The sequence below is a fragment of the Arachis hypogaea genome, chromosome 14 (genome assembly GCF_003086295.3).
Source record: "Arachis hypogaea cultivar Tifrunner chromosome 14, arahy.Tifrunner.gnm2.J5K5, whole genome shotgun sequence".
Lineage (NCBI taxonomy): Eukaryota > Viridiplantae > Streptophyta > Magnoliopsida > Fabales > Fabaceae > Arachis > Arachis hypogaea.
Genome location: NC_092049.1, coordinates 28,829,746 through 28,851,663, shown reverse-complemented (window position 1 = coordinate 28,851,663; position 21,918 = coordinate 28,829,746). Strand labels below are relative to the sequence as shown.

Here is a 21,918-nt window from a genome sequence, read left to right as displayed (position 1 = left end):
TGTGGTGTATTGCATTACATGATATAAATTGAAACTTTAATTATCACATGAACCTCATTTCAATCTATTATACATGCTATCATTCTTATTTCAATCACATATGGCATTTAACTTGAATTTATACATAAGTTGTTTATACATATCTAAATAATACTTATTCATTAGTTTGTATAAATTTTATTAGACATCTTTAATTTAAATTGCTTTCTATTTTAAATTATTATATTATAATTTAGTATTTGATATTTGAGCCTATTAGTTTATTTTGTTATAATTTTTGCCGTTATTATTAGAAAGAAAAGAATGAATTCTACTAAAGATGAGTGTGGAAAGGCTAGATTAAGAAGAAAATCAATATTACTGCTAAAAAGAGGGCGACAAAAAAGAACTGGTGACTCTCAAATTGATGAAAGAAATATGAAAAATTTAGGAAAAAGAAAAGTGTTAGCTGAAATCACTAATAAAGAGTCAAAAAAGAAAAAGATTTTAATTGGTATTGGTGAAAATTCAAAAAAAAGCTGCAAGGATAGAGAGTTTGTTACAAGTACTTCATACGTACCAGCACATATGTTGACTCATGAACTTGAAAGACTAGAGTCTTTTACACAAATATTTTTTAATCCAAATGCATTTCAATATGGAGTAGCTGCTGGTCAAGATTATTCAAATACAAAGAAATCTATGACACATCCAAGTCGTCATTTATCTTCTGGACGACATGTGATCAATGGGATGAAGTTATTTTCTCAAGATTCTGAATTTGATATTTTAGAAGATGGATTAGTTTCTATTAAAGTTGATTATGATTTCAACTATGATGATATTTCTGGTGAGTTTGCTATGATAAATTAATTTTTTATGCTATTAGTACTGTTACCCATTCTTTGATTAGTTTAGTGTTTAATTTTTCTATTTTATATGCAAGCAGCTTCTCAAAAATTTTACTCTCTGAGTATTGGTTTATATGAAAGTAACACTGATTTTCAAGAAGGTACTATTATGCTATATTTTTATTATATTGTTCCACATATATTCATTTTGTCAATTACTTTTACATTTATTTCATTTTGAAGTAAAATTTATTTAGTTGAGAAATATTATATTTGATATGATATAGGTAATGGTCACCAAGAAAATAACTTTCAGTTCACATATGGAGATAAAAGGTTACTTTTTACCTATAAATATTCTTTTCTTTTTGTATTGTATATTCTAAAGAAAAAATTTTGTAATATAATGCAGATTATTTTGATTTCGGTGATCCAATTTCAATTTGTCAAGAGTGTGGTGCTTTAATATGGTATGATGAAAGAAATAAAAAAAATAGAAATTATATCATTTCAGAGTTTAGTCTATGCTGCAATTTAGGAAAACTGCAATTGCCTTTTCTAATAGAGCCTTCTGAAGTTCTAAAATAGTTACTTTATGATTATGGTTCAAAGCATTACAAGAATTTTCAAAATAATATCAGAGCATATAATCAAATGTTTGCATTTACTTCTTCTGTTGGAAAGGTAGACTCATCTATAAACAAAGGTCATAGACATGCTCCAATGGTCTACAAGATTAGTGGAGAAAATGTTCATTATATTGGTAGTTTAATGTCTATGCCCGGTGAAAAACCTAAGTTTGATCAGTTGTATATCTATGACACAGAAAACGAAGTAAACAATAGGATAGCACCATTTAGGTCATTTGCTTTATCTAAACTCAATTACTAATATGTTGTTTTTCATTTATATTTTCTGTCTATTTTCTATATCATTTTGTTTAGCTATAGAAGTTCTTATTTTTTTTACTTCTTTTTTATTGATGTTGTAGGTCAAATGATTCTAAATATGATATTGACCCTGAGATTGTTGGCAAGTTACAATAGATGTTAGATGAGAATAATGCTTTGGCAAAATCATTTAGAATGGCGAGAGAAAGATTTGCAGGTTCTAATACAGAATATGTAAGGTTGAAGCTTTTAAGTTCAAGGGAAAAAGATGGAAAAATTTATAATTTGCCTGATGTTTCTAAAGTGGCAGCTTTAGTTGTTGGTGATATTGATTCTCTTTCATCAACCAGAGATATAATCTTAGAAAGGCAAGATGGTCGCTTAAAGCGTATAAATGAGATTCATGTTGCTTATCTTAGCTTACAATATCCACTTCTTTTTTCATATGGAGAAGATGGCTATAGAATTGATATTCAACATAAAATTATCGGGAGTTTGAACCTAACAAGAGGAGCAAATTGACTATGCGACAATTTTTTGCATTTAGGCTTTAAACCAGGAAAATAGAAGCTCCAACAATATTGGTTTCTAAAAAACTTTTTCAGCAATTTGTAGTGGATGCTTACACCATGATTGAGTCAGAACATTTGTTATATTTTAGGATTTATCAAAAGGAACTTAGAGCTGAAGATTACAAGAGTTTGAAAAATGCTAAATCTACGGGTCAAACAAGTGGCTCAAGTGTAAGAAAAAGAATAGTTTTGCCATCAAGTTTTATAGGTGGTAGGCATTATATAGATGGCTTATACCATGATTGTGTTGCAATTTGTGGCCATGTTGGTTATCCAGATTTGTTCATCACTTTCACATGTAATTCAGAATGGCCAGAGATCAAGCGACTTTTAGACCCTTTACATCTCAAACCAGTAGACCGTCCTGACATTGTTTGTCGAATGTTCAAAATGAAGCTTGATATGCTAATTAAAGATTTGAAAAAGGAAAGATTCTTTAGTAAAGTTGTTGTTAGTAAGGTGTACATTAAAAAAAAGTATATACTATTTTAAGAACATCAAGTATATCTATAGTTGCTAATATGTACTATATTATGATTTATGTGCAGATGTTCATACAATTGAATTTCAGAAACGAGGTCTACCACATGCTCATATTTTGATATTCTTGGATTCTTTACGCAAATTTCCAGATCCAAAAGATATAGATAAAGTAATTTGTGCTGGGATTCCTAATCAATTTGAGCATCCAGAGTTGTACAAGGCTGTAAAAAAATTTATGCTTCATGGTCCATGCGGTTCTGTAAATATATTTTCACCATGCATGAAAGAAGGTCGTTGTTCAAAGTTCTATCCCAAGTCTTTTGCTGATTTAACAACTATTGATGCTGAAGGATATCCAATATATAGAAGAAGAAAGACTGGTTGTTATGCTGAAAAAGGAAATGTGGCTCTAGATAATCGCTATGTTGTTCCTTATAATCCTTCTTTGCTAATGAAATATCAAGCACACATGAATGTTGAGTGGTGTAATCAGAGCAGAGCAATTAAGTATCTCTTCAAATATATAAACAAGGGTTACAATCGCATCACTGCTATTTTAGATAATGCTGATGATAGTGAATAATAAACTATCTTGATTGTAATAAACTATCTTGATTGTAGATATATATCCCCATGTGAAGCTGTTTGGAGAATATTTGCATACCCTATTCATTCTAGAGAACCTGTTGTACAGAGATTGAGCTTTCATTTGTCTTGTCGGAATCCAATTCTATATGAAGATGGTGAAGATATTGATGATATTCTGTCAAAACTTGGGATTGATCAATCAATGTTTACTGCATGGATGGATGCTAAAAATAGTTACTCGGAGGCTAAAGAGTTGACATATTCTGAATTTCCAAGATTCTTTGTTTATAATAAAAAAGAAAAAATCTGGTAAAAAAGAAAATGTGGGTATACTATTGGAAGGCTTTATTATGTACCTCCAACATGTGGAGAGTTATTTTATTTACGAATGATGTTGAATTTTGTTTGAGGTCCTACCAACTATGACCAAATCAAAAGTGCAAATGGTGTTATTCACAATAGTTTTAGAGATGCTTGCTTTGCTTTGGGATTACTTAATGATGATAGAGAATATATTGAAACTATCAAAGAAGCTTCATGTTGGGGTTTAGGTGATTATCTAAGGAAGCTTTTCACTGTGATGTTAATGTCAAATAGTGTGAGCAGACCAGAACATGTTTGGGAAGAAACTTGGAAGCTTCTATCTGATGATATTTTGTATAATGAAAGAAAATTGTCTAAAAATTTAGGTTCTCCTTTGATTCTAAAAATTCAGCTGAAAACAAGATGCTTATATGAAATTGAGATGATATTGCAAGATAATAGGAAGAGTTTAAAGGAATATCCTCATATGCCTTTTCCAGAATGTTTTGTGAGGCTGAAATTTCAAAATGGTTTAATTTATAAAGAGTTAAACTATGACAAGAACAATTTGAAAAATGAGTTTCAGACATTATTCTCATTCTGAACACAAGAACAACAAGGTGTTTTTAAGAAAATTGTGGAAGCAGATTCTAAAGAAAATGGTGGAGTATTCTTTGTATATGGCCATGGAAGAATATGTAAGACTTATCTCTTGACAGTTTTGACTTCTTTTTTAAGGTCACAAGGAATGATTGTTCTTACTGTTGCATTGAGTGGAATTGCTGCTTTGCTACTACCTGGAGGTAGAACAACTCATTCTAGGTTTGCTATACCATTAACAGTGCATGGGGATTTTGTATGTAATATCAAATAAAATAGTGAACTAGCTGAGTTGTTGAAGCAAACAAAGCTTATCATATGGGATGAAGCATCTATGGTTCACAGATATAGTGTTGAGGCAATTGATAAAAGTTTAAGAGACATTATGTCATCTACAGATAATAATAATGCTAATTTGCCTTTTGGTGGGAAGGTAGTGGTTTTTGGTGGAGATTTTAGACAAATTTTTTCTGTCATTTCTGGAGGTGGCAGGACAGAAATTGTTAATGCAAGCATATGTTCCTCTTACATATGGGACTATTGTAGTGTTTTGAGACTTACAAAAAATATGAGATTAGAGTAATCTTCATATACTGATAATGATGAATTGGCTTTGTTTTCACAATGGATCTTAAAAGTTGGAGATGGCAATATAGATGGGCCTAATGATGGCATCTCTGAGATTATGATTCCTACTGAGTTGCTCATATCAAATTTTGAAGATCCTCTTAGTTCTATTGTGGATTGTATATATCCAAATCTTCTTGAAAATCACTTGGATTCTAATTGGTTGCAATCACGAGAAATTCTTTGTTCTACGCTTGATGTCGTTGAGAAAGTAAATCAATATATTATCATGAAAATTTCAGGAGATGAAAAATTTTACTTGAGTTCAGATAGTGTTGACAAATTTTATAGAAGCGGACAGTATGCTACTGAAACACTCCAGAGTTTTTAAATAGCCTCCAATGTTCAAGATTACCTCATCATGCTTTGAAGTTGAAGGTTGGAATTCCTATAATGCTTTTAAGAAATCTAGACCAATTTGCAGGTTTATGTAATGGTACCAGGCTAATTATAACAAGATTATCTAATCATGTTATAGAAGCAGAAGTATTAATTGGAAGCTATCTTGGCAAAAAGGTCTTAATCCCATGCATGTGCATGTTTCCTTCTCAATCACCATGGCCTTTCAAATTGGATAGGAGACAACTTTCTATTGTTGTCGCATATGCCATGACCATCAATAAAAGTCAAGGACAAGCTCTTAGCAATGTTGGAGTGTATCTTCTTAAACCCGTATTTAGTCACGGACAACTTTATGTTGCTATATCTCGTGTTCGAAGTAAGAAGGGGCTGAAAATCCTTATTCACAACAAAGAAGAACATGCTTTATTAATAAGGATAACATTTTAGATATTTTTATTATATTCTATCATAGTTAATTTTAGTCTAAATATACCCGTAATTTTTTACGGGTATATCTCTAATTTTACAACCAAAATGTGTCATATGTCACTTTCTCATTATAATTGGAATCAAATCTTTCCCTCCAAAACTAAGAAATTCTCCTCTCCTCCTTACTAATTTTACAACCAAAATGTGTCACATGTCACTCTCTCATTGTAATTGAAATTAAATCTTTCCCTCCAAAATTAAAGAATTCTTCCCTTCTCCTTACTAATTTTACAACCAAAATGTGCCACATATCATTTTCTCATTGCAATTGAAATCAAATCTTTTCCTCCAAAATTAAAGAGTTCTCCCCTCCTCACTCTTCCTTTCTCTATTTCTCTCATTCCTTCAACCACTCTATTTATTTTATATATCATTATCAATATCCATGACTAATTACTAATTTGACAATCAAAATGTACAACATGACATTCTTTAATTACATTAAAATTAAAATTAAAATATTAAAATTGAAATTGAAATACACCTATATCATGTATCACACATTACTATCTAATTTAATAATCAAATGTATCACATAATACTCTCTTATTCAAATTGAGAGATTTTTTTTTTCAAAATTAATAAACTCCCTTCCTAAATTCTCTCATCTACCTCTCTCCATTTTTTTATTTCTCTCTACTATTTTTACTCTATATATAATTTATATTTTATATTAGTAATTTAACAAATCAAAATATGTCATCCGATTTTTTTACAATTAAAATAAAAATTTTTCTTCCAAAATTAACAAACTCTCACTCTCACTCTCACTCTCACTCTCACTCTCATTCTTCATCTTTATCTTTCTCTCTCTTTTCTCTCATTCTCTATTTTTTCTATCTTTCTCTTCTACAGAAAACAAAATTAAAAAAATAATATAATTTAAATAAAAAATATTATTATTATTGTTATTATATACATAATTTTTTATTTAGTTTTAAATTTTCACCGCTTATCTTTTTAATCTATATTTCATTTTTCTTCTTTCAGATATTTATTACATATAATTTGGAGAGAATACTAATGTTATAATTAAAAGTTAGAATCAAGATTCAATTATTTTAAAGAAATTAATTTTACGTTAATTTTATAACTATCAGTATAATTTTTTTTATGCTAATATCTAATTATATTTTTATATACACAAGGAGAAAAAATATTATTTTTAAATAGCAAGTATAAAAATTAATTATTTCTATTTGTGCAACAGACTTAACAGTTAACACTTAATTAAATATAAAAGTATACACGTTAAATTGTTTTAAATTTCAGATAACGAATGTTAAAATTAATTATTAATAAAAAATTAGTCTTTTATATAAAAATAATAACTAAAAATCTTATTATTTATTTGATTTTTTATTTACAGATACCTTGGTCTTCTTAATTACAGACTTTTCTCAACCTACGATTTTCTTTTTTGTAAAAACAGTTTGATTTTATAAATCTTTTGTGTCTCATGCATGATAATCTATACTCTCAGAATAAAGTAGACCGTAATTTTAAGAAATTTATATTCTCGTAATATTATTACGGGTAAAAATACTAGTTAAGGGATAATAATATTAGTGAGTATAAGATTATAAATTTGTGTTTTGTCTCATATCATGGTCATCGTTATTAGGTGATTGTAAATATATTGGGAGGTACAATAATGATACTCATGCAAAGCATTTAATTCTTACGAATAATTGAGGATTCCTTTTAAATTGTGTTTTTTAGAATGGGTTATAAATTAAACTATTATTAGTGTAGATTTTTCATTATTATATTACATGATAAATTAATCAAAATATGTAAGAGAGATTTAATAAAAATAATGATGAAAAAAGAGAGAACATCAATTTGCATGCGACATGAGAATAGAAAATTTTTGAAAGAAATTAAAAAACAAAAAAGAGTTATCATAGCAAGAATTTTTAAATTTTAAACTTTTATATTCTGGATTTTTTATTTTTTTTGAAGTTTTATTTTATTGTTATTGGTTAGATTACCAAATTTAGATTAAATTAAAAATTAAAATTAATTATGATAAGCAAATTAATTTTATTCAATAATTATTAGACATATATGTAAAAAGTAACTTATCTTTTATTTTAAAGAAAGGTTAGTGAAATTCACTTTATAATTATTATTATTATTGTTGTTATTTTTATTACTGATTTTATTATTACTTTTATTATTATTATTATTATTATTATTATTATTATTATTATTATTATTATTATTATTATTATTATTCGTAAATCTCAAAAAAATAATAAATAATTAATTAAGAATTAATGATAAATTAAATGAGAGCGAAAAAAGATTAGAGATTTAATATTTATAATTTGAGAAAATAAAAATATTTAGGGTAGGGATGACAAAACTTCTTAAAGTGCGAAAATCTTCACGGGGACTGTCCCAAATGAGAATTCGAAGACGGAAAATTTTTTCCATGGGATGGGATGGGGTGAAATTTTCCCGAAACAAGCGTGGGACCTGAGCTCGAATTATTAAATTTATTTAAAAATTCTTAATAATTTATTTCTAATATAGATTTTTTAGTCTTTTCACATAATATATATATATATATATATATATATATATATATATATATATTTAAAAATATCTTTTCTTGTCTCCACAATATTAATACTGTGACATCCCACATTCCAAGTCTCTTCTCTCTGTGACTATGATGTGTTTTTTTTTTTTTTTGAACTTGTAATCTTGGACAATATTCTATTTATATGTTGTAATAATATTTTGTGATTTTTAAAAATTTTTTATTAGAATTTTCATATAAATTATTAATATAGAAAAATAAAAATTGGGTCCCCGTAGAGAATATCCTCCCACGGTGGGATCAAGGTGGGGACGAGAAGCAAATCTAAGGGTGGAGACAGAGAGCAAGGAGGCATCTTCTGCTCCTGCGTTGCCCCGTTGTTATCTCTAATTTAAAGTGCGGATTAAAACGCTTATCCTAAAAATTTTGATCCAAAATTGAGCCAACGGGTTAAGGAAATAAAATTGGACCTTTATTGGACCTAAGCCCACATATATAACCCACAACACTTTACAAAATTCACCATTCCTCCCTCTATTTGGTGAGAGTGCAGCTCATGAAAAAAAGAGAAAAGAAAGAAGAAACCATAACCTTCATCATCTTCGATCTATCATAACTTTTGCTCTAGAACTTCGATCGTCGCACCGTTTACGACCATGTGAAGTTTGTCTCTTCCTCTTCAATTCTATTTGATTAGTTTGGTATGTAACTCAAAATTCCAGCTCTAGTTTCTCATTCAAAGCTAATTGTGTGTTGAGTTTGTTGGGTATTGAGGACTTTTTGTGATTTTGATACTATAGGAGTTCTCTAACTTGTGTTCTTAGTGGTATCCATCACCACTTTCAGTGAGTAAAGGTAAAGAACCATTTTTTCCTTTTGGTTCATTAATTTATGTAAATTCTAATTTTTGATATTGTGCTAAATTGTATGATTTGGTGTTAGATTGAATATTTGGGAGCTTAGCTTAGTGAAATTGTGGAATTAAAACTTAGACATTGGTATAAACCAACTTGAGGCTTGAAAAATTCAGAAAAGAAAGTTTGGAATCTTGGAATTCCGACATTAAGGTACGAGTTTTAGTTTCAAGTAAGCATTATGTGATGTTATGTGAAAACCTAGGTTACTTGTCCTTAGGATAAGTTGAATGGACTAATTGTTGATATGTTTGAATAATAGTTGGTATGAGTATTGTGTTGGTTGATGTGTTTTGGCATGAAAGTGAGAATAAAAATAATGAGTTTTGGATGAATTGAGAAGTGTTATGTGTTATTGTTGCAATTGGATATTGTGATGTATGTTAGTATGATTGAAATTGTGTTGAGGTGATATGTAGTTTGAATTTATAATGGTAATGGATGTGGAATTGGGCCATAGGCTGTGATAGGGTGAGGAATCCCTTATATGGTAAGTTAAGTAAGTGGTGTGAATTGTTATATGAGAATGAGATGATTGATTATTGGTTGATTGAGAAATTTGATATATGAATGTTGTATGTTGTTAATGAATATGGATAGGTTGATAGAATGGGTTAAATAAGTTGAAAGTGGGTTAATTTAGGGTTGGAATGGTTGAGAATTGATGAATAAGTGTTTAGAATGTGTAAAAATGCTTTTGGAATGGTTTAGGATTGAATTGAATTGAGAATGGATGAAATTGAAGGATTATGTGAAATTGGTAAAAATAGATTTTGAGCCAACTTCGACGAGTCATAACTTGGCACTCAGAGTTCGGATTTGGATGAGAATTTGTCTTAAATTAAAGTTAGTGGAAAGATCTTTAAAACCATCTAAGAATGAAGGAAAATAAAATTTTGTAGAAAAAATTATGAAAGTTTGAATTTGGGGGTTAAAAATTGAATTCTGCAGAAGTTGCAGAAAACTAAGGTCATGGGTACGCACGACCCATGCGTACGCATGAAGGGAGTTTAGAGAAGTAAAATGGTTTCGTGCGCGTACCATGCACACACACAAAAGGGAACTCGTGCGTATGCACGAGGCATGCATACGTACGAATATCTTGTTTTGCTGAAAATATTTATTTTAACTGTTTTGCCTACTCCACTCTACTTTTTCACTTCTGTAACTTTATTTGAGATCTGATAACTAATTTTGAGGAGTTAGAATGGATCTTATGCCTTTAAATTATTTTCTTAATTTTTCAAACTTCCGTAAACCCTGTAACAAGTATAGAGATGGTGGATTAGAGGGTAAAAAGTGTTGGAAAGGAACCTATTGAGTTGAAGTGAGTTGAAAGTGATTGAAGGAATGGGTTGATATGATTGAATGATAAGAATGAGTTGATATGATTGGATGATAAGAATGAGTTGATATGATTGGATGAAGAGAATGAGTTTGATTGATATTTGAGCTTCTGGGGTAGATGCAAGAATTGTGATTTTGTCCCGCTTGTTTTCAGTTGGTATTTGAACTCGCAGAGAGACGAGTAGAGGATGAAGGATTCCCTCTCTTGCGGTGATAGACAAGTTGAGGATGAACAATTCTCTCTCTTGTGTTGTGATTATGCTTGATGTTGTGAGAACGGTGATGTTATCCCACTCACGTGATAATGGAAAGGATAAATTGATAAGGAATTGGAGATTTATGAATCTAAATGTGAGGAATTCATAATGAATTGGGGTTAGCGAGTTTAAGAACTCTAAAATTGCTAAAAGATATTAATGTTGACTGAGTGTGGCCTGGATGTCTGGACTGGCAAGGACGGTGGTGTCATCCTGCTTGCTAAGTGCGTTAGTCGCTTAGAGGGGATGGTGGTTTTATCTCGCTCGCGGTGAAGACGGTGGTTTCATCCCGCTCACAGTTTAGGCAAGTTGAGGATACAAGATTCTCTCTTGTTGCAGTGTGGATGTAGAGAATGTGGAAAGGTACTATCTTTCGTATTAAACCCTTACATTAATGAAAGGTGAAAAGACACTCTCCCTCGTATAATTTCTCTCACATCTCTCTTTGGTTGCAAGGTGGAAAGGCATACTCCTTCGTATGTGGAAAGGCATTCTCCTTCGTAATTCCTCTAGGAGAAGGTGGAAAGGCACACTCCTTCATATGTGGAAAGGTACTCTCTTTCGATTATAGGTCTCCTGGAGATGCGCAACAGAAAGACAATGTCCGAGTTAGCTACCGGATGTATCGGGTTCTGGCAGTTTAACCGACACGTGAACTCATGACTAGTAGGACAGACATACATCATTTGTATATGTGTGTATTGATTTGGTGTGTATCCTGTATTTGACTTGCCTTCTTGAATAATTGTATCTATATGCTAATTGACCTAATTAATTTAATTATTCTCTCTATTTGTGTATTTTTTGTATTATTTTGTCTATGTTTGAACAACTGAGCAATTTCTTATGCTGGCAGTGGTGACATTGAGGGTTGTTTCTAATGTGGTGATTGAGGTTTTGCAAAAAACTGAGAATGAATTGATACAATTAAAACTAAGTTCTGATATCGAATTACTGAAATTGGAAAACTATGTCATTGAGAGAGATGATGACTTGTATAGAGGAGAACTGAGATTTAGATATCACTAAAGTAGTTGAGATTTAGTTATGTACCTTGTTCGAATTAGAAAGAATCATAGGCTTGAACCTTGTGTGATTGGAGATTAGGATTGTCTAGCGGGTTCATGTAGTTTTACATAGTCTCTATTCAGAATTATTACCCTACTGAGAACCTGAAAGGATGATGTTCTCACCCGTTTTGAAAATTATTAATTTTACAGATACAAGACGTGACGCACCTCGCTGAGTATGTTAGACTCCTTTTGGCGAAAGCAAAGACTTTACTTTTGAAATTTATCTTGCATAGTATTTTTCTCCACTTTTGAATATGTATTTGTATATCCCTCTTAGAGGTTTTATTTATGGAGAAATAGGATGTATCTTAAACACTTTGGTTTTGTAATATATATTTCTAGCCGACCTTGTTTTCACTGGTCAAGATTTGTACTTATTATGTATTTCATTCTAAACTTATATTCGGTATACTGCTCGTGTTGACATGTTCATGTGTGATTAATCGTCTTTTAAGGTCTATCTTTTCTTCACGTGCTCTTAGTTATAACATTATCCTTCTATATCTATATGTATATTCTTCTTTTAGAGGTCATAATGTGTCTCACCATCGTTGATTTATGACTTAAGCGTAAAGCTCCATGTGGTAGGGTGTTACATTGTTAGCACTATTTGATATTATTATTAATCTTCTACCACAACATTACCTTTACCTATGAAATGTGAATCACCGTTAGTTAGTTAAGGCTAAATAAAGAAATGGTAATGGTAACTTTAATTAATAACATACCCAAATTCTCACATCCAAAAAATTTTGGAACATGCATGACTGCGAGATGTAGAGTTTGCATAAAAGACAGAACATCAAAGGGGTGCTGGTTGACAACTGCATCTGCTTTATTTTGCATTGTCGGGTTGCCTACCTCGTTTTCGTCATCAACTTCATAGTTGGCTTCGAGTTTTTGTTCACTATCATTGTTATCTTCTTCTCAATCTATATCATCAAGTTCATCTATATTCCCTCCTCGTCAATCGCATCCAGCCCTAAATGCTGTTCAAACTCAACGTACAACTCTATCATGAGCACGTGAAAATCGGATTTGTTGATGAATATATAACATCTGCTGGATACATGTGTCATCAATGATGACATTATTTAAAACTGTATTAGCCCACCAAAATATTTGCATAGGTTCCTGTATAAAATGTTGCTAACTCTCTTTGAAATGTGACTTTGTATATTCACACAAAGACCATTTTGCAACTCTACAAAACTCATGGTGCATGGAATAATAAAAGACAATGAATATTCACACATAAAAGTTACTCCCTCGTGTGTGTTTGCTATGATCTCACCGTTATAATACACTTGTAAATTTGTAATACCTTCCATATCCTCAACTTCACCTCACTTACTCTACTAATTGTCACAAAAAAAATCACAAATACGAAAAGAGATAAATGATAATGGTATTTATAGACAAGGTTCTCAGATTAAAATATTTTATTTTAATCAAATACAATATGCGCTTTACAAAGTACAATATGTGTTTTGTAGGTTTTATAATAAAAAGATTAATATTACAAAAAAAAGAAAAAGAGTAAAATGCAACCTTTGTTTTGCAGCATGTTAAAAAATAATAAAATTCTAATTACAACCTGCGTTTTACAGGTTTAAGATAACAGAAGAGATAAAATCAAATCACAGGATATATTTTACACTGACATTATAGTAGTGTAAATACTTTATATACACCAGTATTTCTTCATATAGAAAAAAATTAGCCATATATCTTTTTGTTTTGTTTTGAAAATTTTTTAAATTTAATTTTGGCTCTGAATTTTTTTTATTTTATCTTCTGTAGTTCTTAAAATTAATATTTCTAATTAAATGATAATGTGATCAATTCTGATATGAGAAATGCAAACATTCAATTAAAAAACAAAAATATCAAAATTTTTAAATTTCTTATGAAGAAAAAAATAAATATTTTACAATGCCTTAAATCTTATTTATGACAATGTAAAACAAAGTCTAACTTTTTTTAATGATTTGAGTAAATCTATGAAAATCAATCAGAAAAAATTAAATGTTCAAAAATTCAAATGTTTGATTAAAATTTAACTGTGATTACACTGGATATAATAAAATAATATATTTATATATAATATTTTTTTAAAGACATTTTTTATTTTATTATTTTAAATCTACTAATCGCTAAAACTCAAGTCAATGCGATTTGTATATCAATTTTTTTACTAATTTTTATTTTAAACTAAATCAGTGTGGCTATTAATTCTGATTAGTCTAATTGAATCGATCATTCATGAATTTGAGTAACTTAACTAAACCTTACAAATTGCAATTATATATATATATATATATATATATATATATATATATTTTGACAACTTAATTTTATATATGTTGAACATACATTTATCAGGCTACGTTTGTTTCTGTAGACAGGATATAGAGACATGGACAGTAGTACATATGTAAAAGTATTTGGACAGAGAGACATGAACATTGGACAGAGTGCATTTGTAAGTCTTTTTTTTTTCATTTTTGTGTCAACTTCTAAACGAAAGACACTAATAGACACGGAAATAGAAAGGTGGACATGAGATTTTTAATGAAAATTTTTTCTCTTTTTGTCCATAAATATTTTTCATTATTCTATTATTACCCATTTTTATTATCTTGTGAAAAACCCTAACCTAAGCTTTTATGCATCGTCATTTCCAGGTACTCTTTCTTCTTTTTGCTCTCTCTTTCTATTCTTCGTCTTCTTCTTGCTCTTTCTATCATTGTCTTCTACTTCATTTTGTTCTTCCTCTTCTTTCACCTTTTTTGCAGTAATATCTTCTTCTTGCTCTCTATTTCTGTCTCTCTTTCTTCTTCTTCTTTTTCTGATTCTGTATCTTATTTTCTCTTTCTGATTCTTTTCTTGTTTTTTTTTTTATTTTTTTCTCTCTTCTGATTTTGTATCTTCTTCTCTTTATTTATTTTTCATTGGTTTTTTGTGTGCAGTTAATCCAATAACAATATTTCTAACAGCCAATTACTGCTTGTTCTTATTATAATTTTTAGAAGCCTGTTCTTCTCTTTATCAGTCACATAGCATAACCAGGTGTTGCTTTGCCTCTCCCCTTATTGATTCTTATTTTTGTTTTTATTTTTCTATTCAAAAGAATTTCGTTCTGCTTTGTCTTTATTTTTTTTGTTTTAATTTTTGTTTTATAATTTTTCAATCTAAAAATCATATAAGAAGAAGAGCTACATTCTTTTCTTTGACAGAGTCTTAAATGTTTACAATGATAGTGTAAATGAATGAATGAAAAAATTATTTTGAATTTTAATATGTTGATGTATTTTGTTCATAATGAAAAAATGAATGAAAAATTGTATTGAATTTATCTCTTGTCATTAGTTTGAACTAAAAATTAAAATAATTAGTGAGTTATGTTGTTGTTGCTCTTATGGCTGCTATTCTTATTGTTATTGATAATTTTTAGTATGTGTTAATTATATAAGTTGTTTTTTATGTGTTGATTAGGGAAGAATGGAACCATTGGACCGCTCTGAGCAATTTAGACGATTTTTTTATTTCATTTTATGATTCAGGCTAAGCTTGAAACAGTTATGATATTAGTTTTGATGTTTGCATTTTTGTATTTGAGAAATAGGATAAGAGGACATTTGTTGATTAGGAATAGAGAAATTAATACTAATCCCTTAAGATGGAATGTATTAAACTGCATAATAGGAGGGAGCGATAAAATTATATTTGGGAATTAAGGATGAGTGTAGGTATATTAGAAAGATTGTGTGACTTACTAAAAGATCAAAGTGGATTACACTACTACATTTTAGACTTTCAGTAACATTTATATGTTAATATTTATTAAAATGTTAGTAATTATCAACAAATTAAATTTTAAGTAACATTTTTACTCAAATGTTAGTAAATATATTTATTTTTTTTAAAAAGTTACAAAAAGTGTTACCTATTCTATTCTCAGTTAGTTTTCAAAATCAAAACCACATCTCACTCTCACTCTCAGTACAGTGCTTTGAAACGTGAAATCTTGTCTCCATCCTCCTCAATTTCTTACTCTGCCTCTTCGATCTCTCCTCAAGATGGAAACCACAATCGCTTGTTCTGCTATGAAGTTTTGAATCCACCTTTTAATCCTCTTCAATCTCTTGCTCTGACTCTTCGATTTCTCTTCCGCCACTGTCATCGAAGCCTTCGTCGCGCCATCGTCACCGTCAATGTGAGTTCTCTACTCTAGGATCTGAATTGGAAACTCTTAAGGTACGTAGCACATAATCTATTGTTTTATGCTTGTGTTCTTGTGTTTAAAGTTAATCTCGTTGAATTGAATCCATGTCTTCTGAAAATTGTGCCTTTTGTTAATCTCATGCTTCACTACTCATTTCAATCATTTTGGAAATGAAAAGGTTGATTTGATAGGTTCACCGTTCACAAGTCTTTCATGCTAGTTCTCTTACCTGATTGTGCCTTAAGCGATTCATCAACATCATGCAATGGAGTTTCTTATTGCAGATCGAAAAAGAGAAACTTCAACAGCACAAGTAACTTCTCTTAGTTTTCGCTTAATTTGTTTATTCATTTGGCTTATCAATTATAACTAAAAAATTATAGTTAATGAATTTTCATTGTTATGCCAATGAATGCATATGTTGTATTTGATGAATGATAATAAATCCAAATTTTTTGAGTCCGAGTTTTTTTAATAAAAGTTCTTTATTCTTTTGGAAGTGCATTTAAGGTGTTTGAAGAAATGCCTCACAGAATTTTATATTACTATATATCTTATATCTTAGAGAAATTTGAACATAGTACAATTTAAGAGAGTATGATTTGAGAATATACAAAATAAAAATTTTCTTGAAGTCACCAAAAGTCTGAAATGGGGTGGTTTTGGTTGTAGAAATTATGAATAAAGATGGGAAATCGTCGCTGCTTTCGCTTGTGAAGGCCTTTGATCCTGTTCTAGCTGTTTATGAAGGTTTCTGCAATTTGAAACAGGTACGTTTTCTCTGTTTCTTCAGTTTCTTTGTTAAAAAAGAATGCAATGACATGCAAAATTTGAAACTTTGCAAAGACTAGTTCTAAATTCTACCCCCTTTTTGTGCTCTTGATTTTTGATTCCTTACTGGAAATAAACAAAGAGTTTAAATTTTCAATTTTCGTAATTTGAATTTGTTTTAGACCTAAATTGTGAGGAAATTTTGAGATTCTTTTGGTGGGGATGGTTCAGGTGGATCTCAAGCTCAAAATTTGCCGTGGTTCATCAGTGAAGAAGATTTTGGTCAGGGAAGCCATTGCTTATTCTGCAACTCATCTTGTGCTGGGAACATGCCATGGCCACCATAAAATCCGGTCATCTACCTCTGTGGCTAAGTACTGTGCCAAAAAGTTGTCTAAGGACTGTTCTGTTTGTGCTGTTAATAATGGGAAGGTTGTCTTCAAGAGTGATGGCTTGCCAGATACGGCTGCCCTCGACTCACAAGGTTTCACAATTTTTTCTGGTTTTAAGTTTTGATTGAGGTGAATTTCATGGAATTTATGTTGAATTCTCAACCATGGAAGTTTTTTCAGGTCACAGAAATGGTTTGCTTGGTTCAAATCACTGGAAAATCAGTAAGAGTACAAAAGTGCTAAGTGATGAGAGTGCAAAGAGTGATGCTGGTAAGAGTACTGGCCAATTTTCGGATCACAGTTTGGCGAAGATTTTAATGGATACTACTGAGTTTGATAGAAAAGATAGCTGCTCGGTTTGTGATCCAACCTTGGCATTGCCGCCTCCAGACTCTTGCCACCAATCTGCAGAAGAAGAATCTTGCAATGATCGTGGTTATGATAATTCCTTGGCTATAGTGCCCGTTCCGGCCATAGATGCCGCACCACCTGAATTGAAACCAGGCTGGCCACTACTTCACTAGAGAATCTTATCAGAAACTCAGTTTCCTGATAGACTATCGGCACGCCAGATCTCTGTGGTCCAGTGGGCAATGAGGTTGCCTAGTAGGAATCTTTCATATGCTTCGGATCAAGATCGCAAGCCTCAAGATGAATCTGTGCCTTTGGATAGTGAAACTGGTGCTGTTGTTCCAGTAGATTATGGAATAGTGAATCTGTGCTGTTGTGCCACCCTAAAATGGTGCTGGGGCATGCAGGTTAAAATCTGCAATGGGAAGGTAATAGAAGTGGCGGCTTCAGAGAAAGGGTTTTATACTGTTGGAAAACAATCTCTGCAAAGTAACACTTTGGTTGATCTTCTGCAACAGCTAAGTCGAGGTTTCGCTAATGTATGTAGTTTTCTGGTTACTAATCATGAACTTGTTGCTGTAATGGAACATATTCATGTTTTAAGTTTTAACATTTTCTATATTCTGTGTTGGTTGTTCTGCAAATTTTAAATAAGCACAATTTTGAAATTCAAGTTTTTTATTGAAATCCTTTTAAATAATTTTCTGATTGGTGCAGGCATATGAATCTTTAATGAAAGCTTTCTCTGAAGTCTGAACATAACAAGGTAATATTTATATCAACTGATTTTATTTTTTCTTTTAAATAAAAAAGTGTGTTCCTTTTTTTTCCTAACAATTTATCTCGTTCAGTTTGGCAATCTTCCATATGGATTCCAAGCAAATACCTGGCTTGTCCCTCCATCTGTTGCTGAGTCACCTTCAAACTTCTCCCTCAATTTCAGTTAGTCTATTCTGCTCCCTGCTTACTAAAATAGTGTGAGTTAAGTGATGAGAGCTGGATAAGTATAATTACAAACCTTAAAAATGAGTTGAAATGAAGTTTGATTGTCACAATTTTTGTTGGGACTTTTATGCAATGAATAGATGAATGTTTGTTACGAATACTTGTCACTGGTTCTAGTCATGTGCTCAGCTCTCTATTCTTTTTAATTGTTTGCTAAGAAGATTTCATTGGATAAGGTCTTAAGTAAATATTTGAGTCCTTAGGTGAAGTTATCCAGGCATATTTTGAAAAGTTTTATTATCTCATCATTGTACAATTTCTTGCCGAAGTTTTATATACTTTTGCTCAAAATTCATTAACCCCACTTACAAGCCTTTAATAAGAATAACCAAATAGTTTTCATTTATTTTTAAGATTAATTATAAAGATGTCAGATTATTTTTATTGTATTCCCCATTTTATGATTTTAGAAGTGATACAACTTACAAGATTTTCTTATTTCATTGTTTCCTTTAGAAAAATCTAAAACCATTTAGCTAAATGAAAACAAGTTGGCATTCTTTAGTAAGAGTGCATATAAGAGAGATATCATTCAATTCAGGTCCTAGAATTCCAAGTACATTACAGTGAATGGTTTTCCTCACATTTATGTGACCTTTCTATCTGATCTTGTATGAAATAATCTAGTTGTGGCTGCGAAAGCTGAGGAAGTCACATATGTACTTAAAACTTAGAAGTAACTTGCATACTTCATTCATGAATATAAACTTAACTTCATGTTTTGATTTAAGGGTAATCTCCATGATTATTCAATTATTTGTTGGTGATATGAAATAAGTTGCCTTGCATGCCAAGCTGACAAACTTAAAACTTTGTTTCAAGAATTGCTACATAGGAAGATCGTTATGATGACACAAACTTGTAGGCGAGGATAATCCGGTGAGCAGGTGAATTGTGAATTTTGTGCACTGCTGCTGTTGTTACTGTATTTTGGTTAAAGACATAAGATGTTTGGTTTATCTAGAGCTAACTTGGAGTGCCTGTTTTGAGGATTCAGTCAGATATAGAGATAGAAGTTACATGGGGGAATGTTGAAAAGGAGAGAGTGGTCAGAGATAGAAAAGCTTTCCTGCTGCACAGTCGATTTGTTGATACCTCGATATTCATAGCCATCAAGGCAATACAGCATGTCATGGAATCCAATATAAAGAATGAATCAAATTCTCCAAGTTCAATTCTGCATGAAGAGCGCGCAGGAGACTTATCAGTTGTTGTCAAATGCGATGTTCGCAATGGAAATAGAGTTTAAGTGCTATAAGTATTTTTTCTTATTTTATTTGCATCACAAAGCAAACTTATACAATGATTATTAATTAATAAAAGAGTCTATAAAAATTTTATTTTGTGAAATTGTGAATTTAATGAAATATTTTATGTTGTAGTAATTAATTTTAGTATATTTATATTGTGTATAATATAAAATAAAAAATAGTATAATATAACTAAAAAAATATTACTAAAGATCTTTTGTAACATTTTTTAAGTGTTACAAAAAATATCAACGGTAACATTTTTTTAAGTGTTACAAAAAATATCTATGGTAACATTTTTCCAAATGTTACATAAAATATCTATTGTAATATTTTTTAAGTGTTACAAAAAATATCTATGGTAAAAAATTTTTAAGTGTTACAAAAACTATCTATTGTAACATTTCTCTAAGTGTTACCAAGAAATATTTATTGTAAGATTTCTCAAAATATTACTATAGAATATCTTTTGTAACATTTTTACTAAATGTTATTAAATCTTTAGAAAAATGTTAGTAAAACTCTTTAGTAACATAGGGTATATTTAACATTTGTTAAAATTTTACTAATATACATAGGTAACACTTTAATATAATTTAGTAAAATTTTTTAAATGTTAATAAAAATCATTTATGTAGTAGTGTTAAGAGATGAATGTCGTGTAAGTATACCTGAGCAAGTGATTATGTTTTTAATAATACTAGCTCATCATAAAAAGAATTTCATGCTTCAAGTTAGATTTTATAGGTCAGGAGAAACAATAAGTAGGTATTTCAACAAGGTGTTATCCTTGGTCATACATGTCCAAAGTCTATTATTTGCAAAAGTTGTTCCTATTCCAGATGACTGCATAGATACCAGATGGAAATGGTTCAAGTTAAATGTAGTAAGTAATTGAGGTAGTGGTTTTGTATAATCTATAATTTTATATAGAATTAGTCTTGATACTTCAATTTCTTTGGTTTAGAATTGTCTAGGAGCATTAGATGGAACATATATAGATGTGACTGTCCCTGAAAAAGATAAATCAACATACCAAAGAAGAAAAGGTAAGATATCAACTAATGTCCTAGGCGTATGCAATCGAGATATGAATTTTGTGTACGTACTTAGTGGATGAGAAGGATCTGCTTCGAATTCAAGAATCCTTAAAGATGTCATTTTACGTCGTAATAACCTCAAGATACCAATTGGTATGCAATTCTTAATTTTTAGGTAACAAAAACATTTCAATATTTTTAGTTCATTCAAATTTCATAGTCCTCATAATGTATCTTTTTCAATTTATAGAAAATTATTATTTAGTGGATGCGGATTATACTAATTGCAAGGGATTTCTAGCATCATATAGGCATATTCGATACCACGTACAAGAATGGGCTCATGGTAGAAATGCTCCTAGAAATTTTTAAGAATATTTTAACAAGAAGCACTCTTCGGCTAGAAATATTATTGAGTGTTGTTTTGGTTTACTGAAGAAGAGACGTGTAATTTTGAAGAGTCCTTGTTTCTACAAAATTAAGACACAAAATAGAATAATTATTGCTTGTTATCTATTGCAAAACTTTATTCGGGTTAATATAGAATTCAACCCTGAACAGGACACACTACTTAAAGAGGAGCAAGTGCTTATTGGAGAGAAGCATGGTGGTAATGAAGATGGCAATGATGTCATAATTAAGTGTAGAGGGCAGCAATGATTGGACTGCTTGGCGAGACAATTTAGGAAACAAAATGTACAACGAGTGGATGAATTTCCGAATCAATTAGTTAATTTATTTGTTGTATGTGTGTTTTATTCAAATCTTTCAATTTGTTTGGTTGGACATTTGTTGTAAGAGCTAATTGTAAAACTTAAATTATGTGAACTACATGTAGCACTTTATTAAATGCATTATATTTTATAAGTTATTACAATGATGACATCATTTATATGTAATGTTTATTTGAATTTTGATTGAGTTAATTTAGATTATAGGGACAAATAAATAGACATGTCTAGACTGACAAAGAGACAGAGGCATTTGTTGGTTTTATGGAGAAGCTTGTCATTGA

The 21,918-nt window shown here is 30.4% G+C and overlaps 2 protein-coding genes across 4 annotated transcripts; both read left to right on the top strand.

Annotated features, from left to right (window-relative positions):
* The first annotated feature begins 1,876 nt into the window (after positions 1-1,876).
* On the top strand, positions 1,877-16,194 carry LOC140178558 (uncharacterized). Its single transcript, XM_072215744.1, has 10 exons — positions 1,877-2,108; positions 2,336-2,746; positions 2,841-3,282; positions 3,397-3,672; positions 4,405-4,469; positions 4,665-4,808; positions 4,905-5,104; positions 14,271-14,351; positions 15,831-16,085; positions 16,177-16,194. The coding sequence occupies exons 1-10, from the start codon at positions 1,877-1,879 to the stop codon at positions 16,192-16,194; spliced, it is 2,124 nt and encodes a 707-aa protein (XP_072071845.1).
* On the top strand, positions 15,823-19,963 carry LOC112741887 (uncharacterized). Of its 3 annotated transcripts, none has more exons than XR_011870845.1 (9): positions 15,823-16,126; positions 16,273-16,407; positions 16,767-16,864; positions 17,097-17,349; positions 17,438-18,147; positions 18,326-18,374; positions 18,460-18,550; positions 19,436-19,500; positions 19,611-19,963. XR_011870845.1 is itself a non-coding variant. In XM_072214019.1 (5 exons), the coding sequence occupies exons 2-5, from the start codon at positions 16,308-16,310 to the stop codon at positions 17,779-17,781; spliced, it is 795 nt and encodes a 264-aa protein (XP_072070120.1). In that variant the 5' UTR covers positions 16,010-16,126; positions 16,286-16,307; the 3' UTR covers positions 17,782-17,927. The 3 variants fall into 3 exon arrangements, 1 of the variants encoding a protein (XP_072070120.1); XR_011870846.1 differs by having other exon boundaries at positions 15,951-16,126; positions 19,436-19,492; positions 19,611-19,749; XM_072214019.1 differs by lacking the exons at positions 18,326-18,374; positions 18,460-18,550; positions 19,436-19,500; positions 19,611-19,963 and having other exon boundaries at positions 16,010-16,126; positions 16,286-16,407; positions 17,438-17,927.
* Positions 19,964-21,918: the final 1,955 nt, after the last annotated feature.

Coding starts and splice junctions, on each gene's coding strand:
- LOC140178558 (XM_072215744.1), top strand. CDS start 1,877: ATGTTAGATGAGAATAATGCTTTGGCAAAATCATTTAGAATGGCGAGA. Junction 2,747..2,840: donor CTTTAGTAAAGTTGTTGTTA/GTAAGGTGTACA, acceptor ATTTATGTGCAG/ATGTTCATACAATTGAATTT. Junction 3,673..4,404: donor AATAAAAAAGAAAAAATCTG/GTAAAAAAGAAA, acceptor TTCTTTTTTAAG/GTCACAAGGAATGATTGTTC.
- LOC112741887 (XM_072214019.1), top strand. CDS start 16,308: ATGCTAGTTCTCTTACCTGATTGTGCCTTAAGCGATTCATCAACATCA. Junction 16,408..16,766: donor GAGAAACTTCAACAGCACAA/GTAACTTCTCTT, acceptor TTTTGGTTGTAG/AAATTATGAATAAAGATGGG. Junction 17,350..17,437: donor GGCTGCCCTCGACTCACAAG/GTTTCACAATTT, acceptor AAGTTTTTTCAG/GTCACAGAAATGGTTTGCTT.